This window comes from Otolemur garnettii, unplaced genomic scaffold (assembly GCF_000181295.1).
Source record: "Otolemur garnettii isolate 467f Iridium unplaced genomic scaffold, OtoGar3 scaffold00128, whole genome shotgun sequence".
NCBI classification, from domain to species: Eukaryota; Metazoa; Chordata; class Mammalia; order Primates; family Galagidae; genus Otolemur; species Otolemur garnettii.
Window position 1 is genome coordinate 3,229,341 of NW_003852523.1, and position 10,321 is coordinate 3,239,661.

At 45.1% G+C, this 10,321-nt stretch overlaps 1 protein-coding gene across 2 annotated transcripts in view; it reads left to right on the forward strand.

The window, feature by feature from the left end:
* Nucleotides 1-10,321, forward strand: part of RRP1B (ribosomal RNA processing 1B) — a 29,190-nt gene that overhangs the window by 5,459 nt on the left and 13,410 nt on the right. For both annotated transcript variants that reach the window (XM_003798079.3, XM_012810338.2), the window contains exons 2-8: nucleotides 3,354-3,436; nucleotides 5,123-5,180; nucleotides 6,634-6,719; nucleotides 7,626-7,687; nucleotides 8,020-8,149; nucleotides 8,641-8,705; nucleotides 9,138-9,319. In XM_003798079.3, coding sequence (XP_003798127.1) covers nucleotides 3,354-3,436; nucleotides 5,123-5,180; nucleotides 6,634-6,719; nucleotides 7,626-7,687; nucleotides 8,020-8,149; nucleotides 8,641-8,705; nucleotides 9,138-9,319 — 666 coding nt within the window. The remainder of the gene's footprint in view (nucleotides 1-3,353; nucleotides 3,437-5,122; nucleotides 5,181-6,633; nucleotides 6,720-7,625; nucleotides 7,688-8,019; nucleotides 8,150-8,640; nucleotides 8,706-9,137; nucleotides 9,320-10,321) is intronic.

A 10,321-nucleotide genomic window follows, 5' to 3' on the forward strand; every position in this document is an offset into this window, starting at 1 on the left:
TTATAGTAGTTAGGACTCTTTTTCAGTTGCAACTCGACAAAACATCCATGCCACACTAGTTTAGGAGGCTGGAAGTAAAGCACAGCTTTGTGCAGAGTTCTGCTGCTGGCTGCACTGCAGACTAGAGAATGTCTCCATTCTCACATCGGCTCCCTTGTGTGCTGAGGTGGCAGAGCGCCGGAACAAACAGGCGCTCTCCTCAGTAGAAAAGGGGAGAATTCCTAAAGCCTGAGCCTCACAGCGGCCAAGGGAATTCCTGCTGATTTGGTCAAAGCCCAGATTCTGCCCTTGGAGTGAGGTGAGCCCCACCCAAAGCCACAGCTTCCCTCCCTGCCCTGCTGGAGGTGGAAAGGATTGCAGGGAACAACAGCTACTTGTCCAGAACAGGGAATGCCCGGTACCTGACCTCAGTAATCTGTATCCTTTAAATCCTCTTTTTGCTTTTAAGTTGATTAATGTTCATGCTTTTCTAGTTACATAATTATGAAGAGGTTTTCTTTTTTAAAACCAAAGACAATAACAGTATGGTGTCACTTTAGTAATCTACACTCTTTTTCTTCTTTTTATTACAGAATATTTCTTTCTTTCTTTTTCTTTTTTTTTTTTTGAGACAGAGTCTCACTATGTCGCCCTGGATAGAGTGCTATGGCATCACAGCTCACAGCAAGCTCAAACTCTTGAGCTTAAGTGATTCTCTTGCCTCAGCCTCTCGAATAGCTGGGACTACTGCACCTGCCACAATGCCCAGCTATTTTTTGGTTGCAGTTGTTGTTGTTTTAGCAGGCCTCAGCAGGGCTCAAACGGACCAGGTTCGATGTATATGGCCGGTGCCCTACTCACTGAGCTACAGGCATCTCTGAAAGATAAGGATTTTTTTTTAAAAAACTTCAAGTGGTCTATTGTGAGCCAAATTTGAGTACCCTGGCCTGGAGCCACATCCAAAAGCCTTAAGTAGACTTCTCTTCTTTTATTTTTATTTATTTATTTATTTGAGACAGAGTCTCACTTTGTAGCTCCTCAGTAGAGTGCTGTGGCATCACACCTCACAGCAACCTCAAACTCCTGAGCTTAAGTGATTCTCTTGCCTCAGTCTCCCAAGTAGCTGGGAGTACAGGCACCTGCCACAAGGCCCGGCTATTTTTTGTTGCAGTTGTCATTGTTTAGCTGACCTGGGCTGGTTCTAACTCGCCAGCCTCAGCGTATGTGGCTGACGCCATAACCCACTATGCTATGGGTGCTGAGCCAACTTCTCTTTTAAAATAGATTATTATGCAATTATTACACCTTTAAAAAAATCCTTCCTAGGACAAAATATGTTATTTTTTCTCATGGTCTCATAAATGTCTTTTATGACAAATCAGAATCCAAACAAGACGCACTTTTTGAATTTGGCTGACGTGTTTGCTAAGGCTCTCGTAAATTCTAAGAGTTTCTTACCCATTTTTTCCATGCCGTTCTTCAGGTATGGAGATTTATCCTTAAGAGTTGCACACCTTTAGGGTTTGCTGACTGTATCCCGCTGTCTCATTTAACATGTTCTTCTGTCCTCTGTATTTCCTTTTAACTAGCATTGATAGATTTCATACAATTTTTTTTTCATAAAATTTAGAGGTTTTTTACCTTTGTTTTTATAGGAGCACTTACTGAACAGGTTGGTGCTGGGTTCTTCCCCTTGTGTTATCTAAGTATCCCGTGAACAATTGTCTGTGCACACTAAGGAGTAACCGGGTGTGGGTTTGGGTATTGTTGGTCTGACCCTTCCATTTCCAAGTTTCTCTGTATCTCTTCATCTAACATTACAGCAGCCATTGATGATCCTTGCCCAGATCCTCTAATACCATAGGGATATATGCAGTCATTGAACACAAGTAGAGCTATGTGGAGGTCACTGAGACAAAACAAGTTCCTGCAGTCCCAACTGCAGCTGGCTGGCTCTGGTGGAGTTTATCACTCATACTGTACTTACACTATCAATGGGAAGATCCCAGGTGTGCCGTGCTTGTAACAAGCTGGGAGGAAAACCAATCCGTGTGCAACTCCTAAAGGAAATGTGCTTTAACAAACCAGTATTGCTATAGTTTCTGATTCTTATTTTTAAATGGAAAACTATCAAAGAGAATCAAAATGTACCTTTATAAAATTATTGATATGAGAAAAGCCTTTAGTAACTTGGAAAGCAGCGTCTGTAAACCAGGGTGATCGTACTCTGAATACACTAAATAAACTTCAGTCCCACAAAAGGGATCTTTTGTAGCTTTTTGATCATTTGGACTTGAGCTCATACCAATTCCAAATATCGTTTGCATTCATGTAGTTTATGCTCTTTTGCTGCTCCAGAAGATTTCTCCTGGTACCTCCTAATAAGACATGAGTAAAGCCCAGATGTGCCACGCATCAAGCCATGCAGGCTCGGTTGGCTTTCTGACTGCATGGTCTGTAGGTTTGGAAACTCCAAGAGTGTGTCCTTGCCTTATCACTTTGTAATTCCTTAATGTCACTCAACAAGTATTAATTGACACCTGCAGCATCCAAGAGACCAGGCTGAGTGAGACTGGTGGCCTCATTGCAGCTGGCAGAGGCAGAGGCAGAGCCCTGGTGCAGCAGAGTTAGAGCAAGGCCAGCCCCAGTCGTCTGCTCACTGCAGACCACAGTCGGCCCAGTAAATGGCAACCACTTTTTACCACATTCTGGGATCCTTGAAAGGGTCGTTTTTGCGGAGTTATTTCTTAGCTGTATCAGTTTTCCCAGGGGCTTTCCTTGGTCTTTGACATATCCAGAGATCCCCAGGCCTCAGCCTGGCCGACTTCCAGTCTCTGAGCAGATTCAGCATCTTTTGTAGCATTCGCGGTTTTATTTCCCGAGACCAGTGAAAACATTACTGTGTACGAGAGATGAGTTTTAAACAAGGAGGGTGCTTGAGGGGAACTGTAAATGGCTGCTTCATTCGTTAATTTTTTGTTGTGATGACATTTGCTTCCTCTTGTTGCTCAGATGATGGGGCCACACCCCCCACTGCCCTCCCCTGGGAAGTTATAATGATAAGGAAGCATATACTTCAAATTTTTAAAAAGACATCTACAGATGAAAGAGAATTAAGATGTATAAAGTTGAACAATTAGGTTTGCAAACTCATCCTAGAAAAGGTACTTTCAAGGGTGGGGTGGGCACTGGCGTCCCTGCTAACTTCCCAAAGGGAGGGGTGATACTGAGCCATGAAGTATGTTACATGTTTGTGCAATGAGTTCCCGAACTTAATTGTCTGGCCACGTATATGGTATTTTTTCACCAGTTCTGAACTTTGAAAGAACTACTTAGATTCTAAAATAAGATTTTTGTGCTCTTTTGCTCTCTAGGAGGTTTCAGTCAAGAAGAACTCCTAAAGATATGGAAAGGGCTCTTCCATTGCATGTGGGTGCAAGATGAACCCCTTCTGCAGGTAACACGCAGTTCCCTTTGTCCTGTTCCTGGGTTTTTGTAGCTGATAGGTAGATAAGAGAGACTTAATCGCTAATACATTTAAACATATTGAAAATCAGTGCTTCCGGGAGTCGTTTCTTTCACCTTTTGTCCATACAGAAAGGACTGCAGTGTCAAAGCACTCATTTTATCTTTTCAAATAAAAGGAAGAGTGTGCACATTTATTATTTCTATCACAATTTTATAGGTTCCATGGTAGGTTTTACATTACTCATTTTAAAGCTTGTGTTTCATCCGTGGTCAGAAGTGCCATGGCAAGAGTGCTAATGTTGGCATCTGTGACACGGGACAAGGCAGCCACCTCCCTGGGCTTCTGGTTCTGCACAAAGCAGATGACATCTTTCACACTTGGAGCTAATTCAAACTTCGCAGCTTCTTAGCACATGGGGTTCTCCATCTCTGCTGGGTGTGCTGAGCACCACCACCAAAACTAAGGCTAAAATAGCGACTCTCCCTTGTTAAAAGCTTATTTGGGCTGTGTGAGAGCAGATGATCTGCTTTGACTGGAATAATCCTTGAGGTGACACCGCCACAGGCCTCTGAGGCATACAGAATCTCCTGGGCACATCTCAGTTTTCAAGGCATTACTCTGCAGTCTGGATCCTCCCAAGACATGATAACTTGTTCTGATTTATTAGTTTTTATCTACTGAGCATATTTTGAGTAGGATTTCAAGGCAAAATATTATTAAATTCCATTCCATATATCAGCTTTAGTGGAAGAAGAAAGTTGATGAACAGGAACCTCATTTTCAAGATGAGGGAAACAGGCCAGGGGAGGTGTAACAGAGACTGGTGAGGAGCATCCTTTCCCTATGACGCTGCAGGTGCAGCTCCCTCCTCGGGAGCCAGCTGCCACGCCCAGCAGCCTTGCTACTCTGAGGAGGGACAACCCAGAAGGGGGTTTGGCCTTTGCAGTCCACCCTGTCTCTGACCAAGCCAGGCAGAGGGGACATTCCAATTCTGTGGGGTGTCCTAACGTGTGACCATTGGTGTCAACCCCGCTGCCCTTCGTGTTTCATGCAATTTCAGGGATTATGGGAGAATCCCAATTGAAGTTACAGTTTTAGAGCCTAGAACTGACAACTAGTTTGTCTCTTTTGTAGTTCATTTGAACCAATTACAAGAGATGCTTTTTTTTTTCTTTTTTTGAGTCACCCTGGGTAGAGTGCCATGGTACCATAGCTCACAACAACCTCAAACTCTTGGGCTCAAGCGATCCTCTTGCCTCAGCCTCCAAGTACATGAGACTACAGGTGTCCACCACAACACCAGACTAGCTTTTCTATTTTTAGTAGAGTCGGGGTCTTATTCTCCCCCAGTCTGGTCTCAAACTTCTGAACTCAAGTGATCCTCCCATCTTGGCCTCCCAAAGTGCTAGGATGACAGGCTTGGGCCACTGTGTCCAGCCAAGAGATGCTTTCTTAAAGATGCAGCTAAAACAGTTCTCATGGACATCAAGTTAGCATGATAATCCACTAAAATTGGGGGTTTTACATTTGGTAAAATTCAGATATACAAACAAGTATGTGCTTATTGGTGGAAGTGACCCTGAGAACAAGACCCACAGAGACAGCAGGAGACACGAGCCCAGTGTCACCACATAATAACCCTGTGCTCTTCCCCAACCCCCGCTCCCTTTGCAGGAGGAGCTAGCGAACACGATTGCCCAACTCGTCCACGTGGTTAACAACTCAGAGGCTCGTAAGTGCTGCTGTTCCTGAGACTTTGAAAGCGTCCGTGCTTGTCAGACTTGCTTGCTTGCCTAGGAAATCTCATCAGTGTTCTCTCTTCTCCTGCCTTTTAAGTTTCAGTTTCTGAGACACTAGTACTAATACTGTGTGGGCACCAGGCAACTAGCTGTTCCTGTTTTTGAAAACTTGAATATTGACTTGGTAAGAGGGTGACAGAGGTGTCTTTTGGAAATCATAGTTGCCATCTCAAAGAGTCCCAAAAAAATGTTTTTAGAAATAGCATATCACTTCTCAGCCTTTTGGCCAAAATCAAGTGTAAAAGTAGCTATCCTCCAAAATCTCCAAACTCAGAGTTACTGGAACACTTTCAGAGGCCAGCTATCCAGGTGCCAGCATGTTCAGTAACCTCTGGATGCCAGTTTTATGCTCCTCCAGGGTAGGGCTGTCACTGGCAGTAAACTATCAAGTAACTCTTCACCAGGAAGAAAAGGCAACAGGAGAAATTAAGACATTTCTGAGTCCGGCTTTGACTACTTGCAGAGGAAGAAAAAAGTTTATTCTACCTAGCACTTCTCAGAACAAAACCATCCTCATGACTTTAGTACCCCCCAGTGGTTCTCTGAATATTTACTGACTCATAGTGAACAAAATTCTACTTATGTAGTATGGATTTGCACATGACAAGAAAGAATGGTGCAGAAAGAACTAAGCCAAAAAGAAATCAACATATGGAGGAAGGACCCATAGAAGGGGATCAGGGCATTTCAATTCTAACAGAAAATGGCCTTGCAATGGATAAAGAAAAGTGCCCCAGAAAGCATTCTGATCAAGCAGTAAGATATTAACAGCCTTCCTGTCTTATAAAAATGTGGTTTTATTTGGGGGCAGCACCTGTGGCTCAAAGGAGTAGGGCACCAGCCCCATATGCCAAAGGTGGTGGGTTCAAACCCAGCCCTGGCCAAAACCTGCAAAAAGAAAAAAAAAGTGGTTTTATTTAAATGTAAAATACACTGTTGAGCATATGGCTCGCATAGCACGGTGGCTATGGTGCCAGCCACTACACTGAGGCCAGCAGGTTTGAGCCCAGCCGGGCCAACTAAACAACAATGACAACTGCAAAAACAACAACAAAGAAAAAAAAAAACAGCTGGGCGTTGTGGCAGGAGCCGGTAGTCCCAGCTATTGAGAGGCTAAGGCAAGAAAATCGCTTAAGCCTAAGAGTTTGAGGTTACTGTGAGCTGTGACGCCACAACACTCTACTGAAGGCAACATAGTGAGACTCTGTCTCAAAAAAAAAAATTATTGAGCATATTTGCTTATTGGCCAAATGTTCTGGCTGCCCAAGAATTCTTGGAAAAAATAGATAATGAATAATACAAATCTGTTTCCCTTTACTGTTTTTTTGCTGTGTGGTAAGATATTAACATGGAACCCAAGCATTCAGAGCCTTTTGTTCACTACAGAGCACCTGTTCATTCAGACCTTTTGGCAAACCATGAATCGAGAGTGGAAGGGGATAGACAGGCTGCGCCTGGACAAATACTATATGGTAAGATCTGCAGCTTCATCCACATTGACTGCAAAAGCTCATGTGAAGAAAAGAATGTTCTGACTCAAGTGCCTATAGCTCAGCAGCTAGGGTGCCAGCCACATGCACCAGGGATGGCTGGTTCAAATCCAGCCCAGGCTTGCCAAACAATAGCAGCTACAACAAAAAAATAGCTGGGCGTTGTGGCAGGCACCTGTAGTTCCAGCTACTTGGGAGGCTGAGGCAAGAGAATCCCTTAAGCCCAAGAGTTTGAGGTTGCTGTGAGCTGTGACGCTACGGCACTCTACCCAGGGCAACATAATAAACTATCTCCAAAAAAAAGAAAGAAAAGAATGTTCTTCATCTTAAAAAGAGTGGAAAGTGGGTGGCGCCCATTGCTCAGTGGTTAGGGGGCGGGCCACTTACACCAAGGCTGGTAGGTTCAAACCCAGCCTGGGACAGCTAAATCAACGACAACTGCAACAAAAAAATAGCCAGGTGTTGTGGCAGACTCCTGTAGTCCCAGCTACTTGGAAGGCTGAAGCAAGAGAATCACTTAAGCCCAAGACTTCGAGGTTGCTGTGAGCTGTGATACTATAGCTCTATCATCACTCTACTGAGGGTGACATAGATGGAGTAGAAAGGTTTACTTGTGAAGCCAAACAGGCTCCAGGCTTAGTCTGATGGAGGAGACGGTGCTCACTGTGCTTGACTGCCGGGGTCCGGGGGCGGGTGTGTCTGCTTGGGCTTTTCCAGCTGTTGGCATGAGCAGGGACCTAGAAGTTAATTGTGGTTATTTTTTCACTTTGGGGATCAAAAGTTTACCAGCTTTGGGGACCAAACTATACCAGTTCCCTTGATCTCTTTCTGCTAAGCTGATTAATTTTTCTTCCCTTCCTTTTTGTAACCAATATTGTCTGGCCTTAGCTGATCCGTCTAGTCCTGAGGCAGTCCTTTGAAGTTCTGAAGCGAGATGGCTGGGAAGAAAGGTTGGTCCAGTACTTGAATTAACATTTGGCAGCCTTGCATCTTAGATGGCACTAGTATATTTCCCAAGCTTTTTAGTTACTCACAAACAGGAGTGCCCTGCACTTTACCCCTGCTCTGTCAAGCACTGTGGGGACCAAAACCCGGGAGAGGAACATACAGGAGGAGTTAGCAGATGGGGCAGCATGTCACTCTGATTTAAGTGGTGTTTTTTTTTCCCTTCTAAAGCTGTTGTTTTAGCCTGGCATTGACGTTGATGCAGTGCCAGCACTGGGCTGAACGTTTTTGTTTTCTCTGAACGTACTGTAAGAACCACATGTGTTTTTTTCTTCAGCCGAATCAAGCTTTTCCTAGACGTCTTGATGAAGGAGATCCTCTGTCCTGAGAGCCAGTCTCCTAATGCAGTGAGGTTCCACTTCATTGATATTTATCTGGACGAGCTCTCCAAAGTCGGGGGGAAGGAGGTGAGCAGCAGGGGCAGCTGGGGAGATGCTGCCGCTCCAAGTCACCAGGGATAGTAGTGGCATAAATTGCTTCACACCTTTTGGGACATGCCCTAAGTTACTGGTGGAACCTGTAAACAGACCTGTATGAACTGAGGATTTGCGTAGCAGCCTACAGAGTCCCATAAAGAATTCCATGATACGGAGAAATGAGCACATGAGGGTGTAGGGGGTGTGTTCTCTGAGCAGGGTGGATAGGAGAGTGCTGATAGCACTGGGTGGCTTTCTTCTGTTATTGCACTAACATACTGAGTGGCCGGAGGATGATCCTGACCTTGAGCCTGGCTCCAGGCTTCTATGACACCCCTGTGGGTACTTTCAGGCTGTAAGACAAACATTACTTATCTGGATCAACTTATTTGATAAATGCAAATGATGCCTTTTTCAAGGACATGTCAAAGAGAAAAAGATCTTTCTTCTCATTTTCTTCTCATTTTATTTCTCAATTACAGCTTTTAGCAGATCAGAATCTCAAGTTTATTGATCCATTCTGCAAAATTGCTGCCAAAACTAAGGAGTAAGTTGTTCACCCGGGGGTCTCCCTGCTGCCCCGGGGTGGGGGTGTTCCTGCTGTGAAGCACAACGCAGGCTCTCAGGGTGACTGTCCAAAGACAAAAACAATCAGAGTTTTGATTCCCATCAGCAAAATGTTAGAAGCTCAGACTGTAATTTGGGGCTTACAACTCTGGGGCTTCTTCACTCAGTCATTCCAAGAACGTCCTCCCACACGGAGTTGTGTCCATTGTCCTCTGCCAGGTGGCACATGGCAGTTCTTCCAAGCAGTGGTTGGCAGCAGAGTGTTGTCAGGGACATGACACCTGCTGGCAGTTGAGGGCCCCAGGTACCAGGCAGACCAAAGTGCAATGTGTGGGGCTTCCCTCTGTGCCCATCGAATAAGATCAGAGCAACTCTTCTCATCGTGCTCTGTCTGCTGTGCTTCTGTCCTCAGCCAGACATTGGTGCAGACTATCGCAAGGGGTGTTTTTGAAGCCATTGTAGACCAGTCTCCCTTTGTACCTGAAGAAACAGTGGAGGAACAAAAGACAAAAGTGGGTGACAGTCACCTCCCTCAGGAAGAAGCAGCTGAAAATGAGACAGCCTGCAGAAAAGCAGCCAGCAGGAAGAAGGCAGGTGAGAGGCTCTCTGTGCTGGTCACTGATAGAGCTCCACAGACACACCAGCACCCTGCCTGGGGCCAGGCAGACCTGCGGAAGGGCACCACCTCGCCGCCCTGAGGAGGGGAGAAAGGAAACAGTGGGTGTGGAAGGCCCCTTGGCTGGCTGAACTCAGGAGACCCACAACATGTCGTGTGTGTCTTATGCTCATTTCTGTGCTTCCTAGGACTTGGGGCTTCCCTCGAGGTTTTGACCGTGGTCGCTGCTATTACTCTGGAGGTTTTCATCTGCTTTGTGCTGTGGAAAGTGTTTGAACACCCTGGTGTGGCCTCATTCCCACAGGGGACATGCACTTGTTTCTGCCTTTCTCAGCCCATAGGTCCTTTCACAGTTTTTGTTTTTCCTGGGCATTTAGTGCCTAGCGTGGGCTGACACCATCCTGCTACCATTGTGTGCCGGAAGTGGTGGGCCCCTCCAACCCTCCACAGCAACTTCTGGCACCTCGATCTGCAAAATGCAGTAAATGGATAGGTCATAGTTTGCCTTGCTTTGGAAATGTTATGTAGCTATTAAGGAAATATAATAATTTTTTTTTTTGACAGAGTCTCATTTTATTGCCCCTGGTAGAGTGCTGTGGCATCACAGCTCACAGCAACCTCCAACTTCTGGGCTTAGGCAATTCTCTTGCCTCAGCCTCCCAAGTAGCTGGGACTACAGGCGCCTGCCACAACACCTAGCTATTTTTTTTTTGTTCCAATTTGCCCGGGGCCAGTTTTGAACCTGCCACCCTCAGTATATGGGGCCAGCGCCCTACTCACTGAGCCACAGGCACCACCCAATATAATAATTTCTTTATAAAGATAGGATAGAGAGACAGATTTGTTTTCAAATGTTTATATGTGCCTTCAAAAATTTGGAGGGATAGATCCAATATTAATAGCCATAGCTGGCAGACGTCTGGGTGATTTCTGTTCTCTGTCTACTTTTTTTTATTTTCTAATTTTCTTTTTTTTTTTTT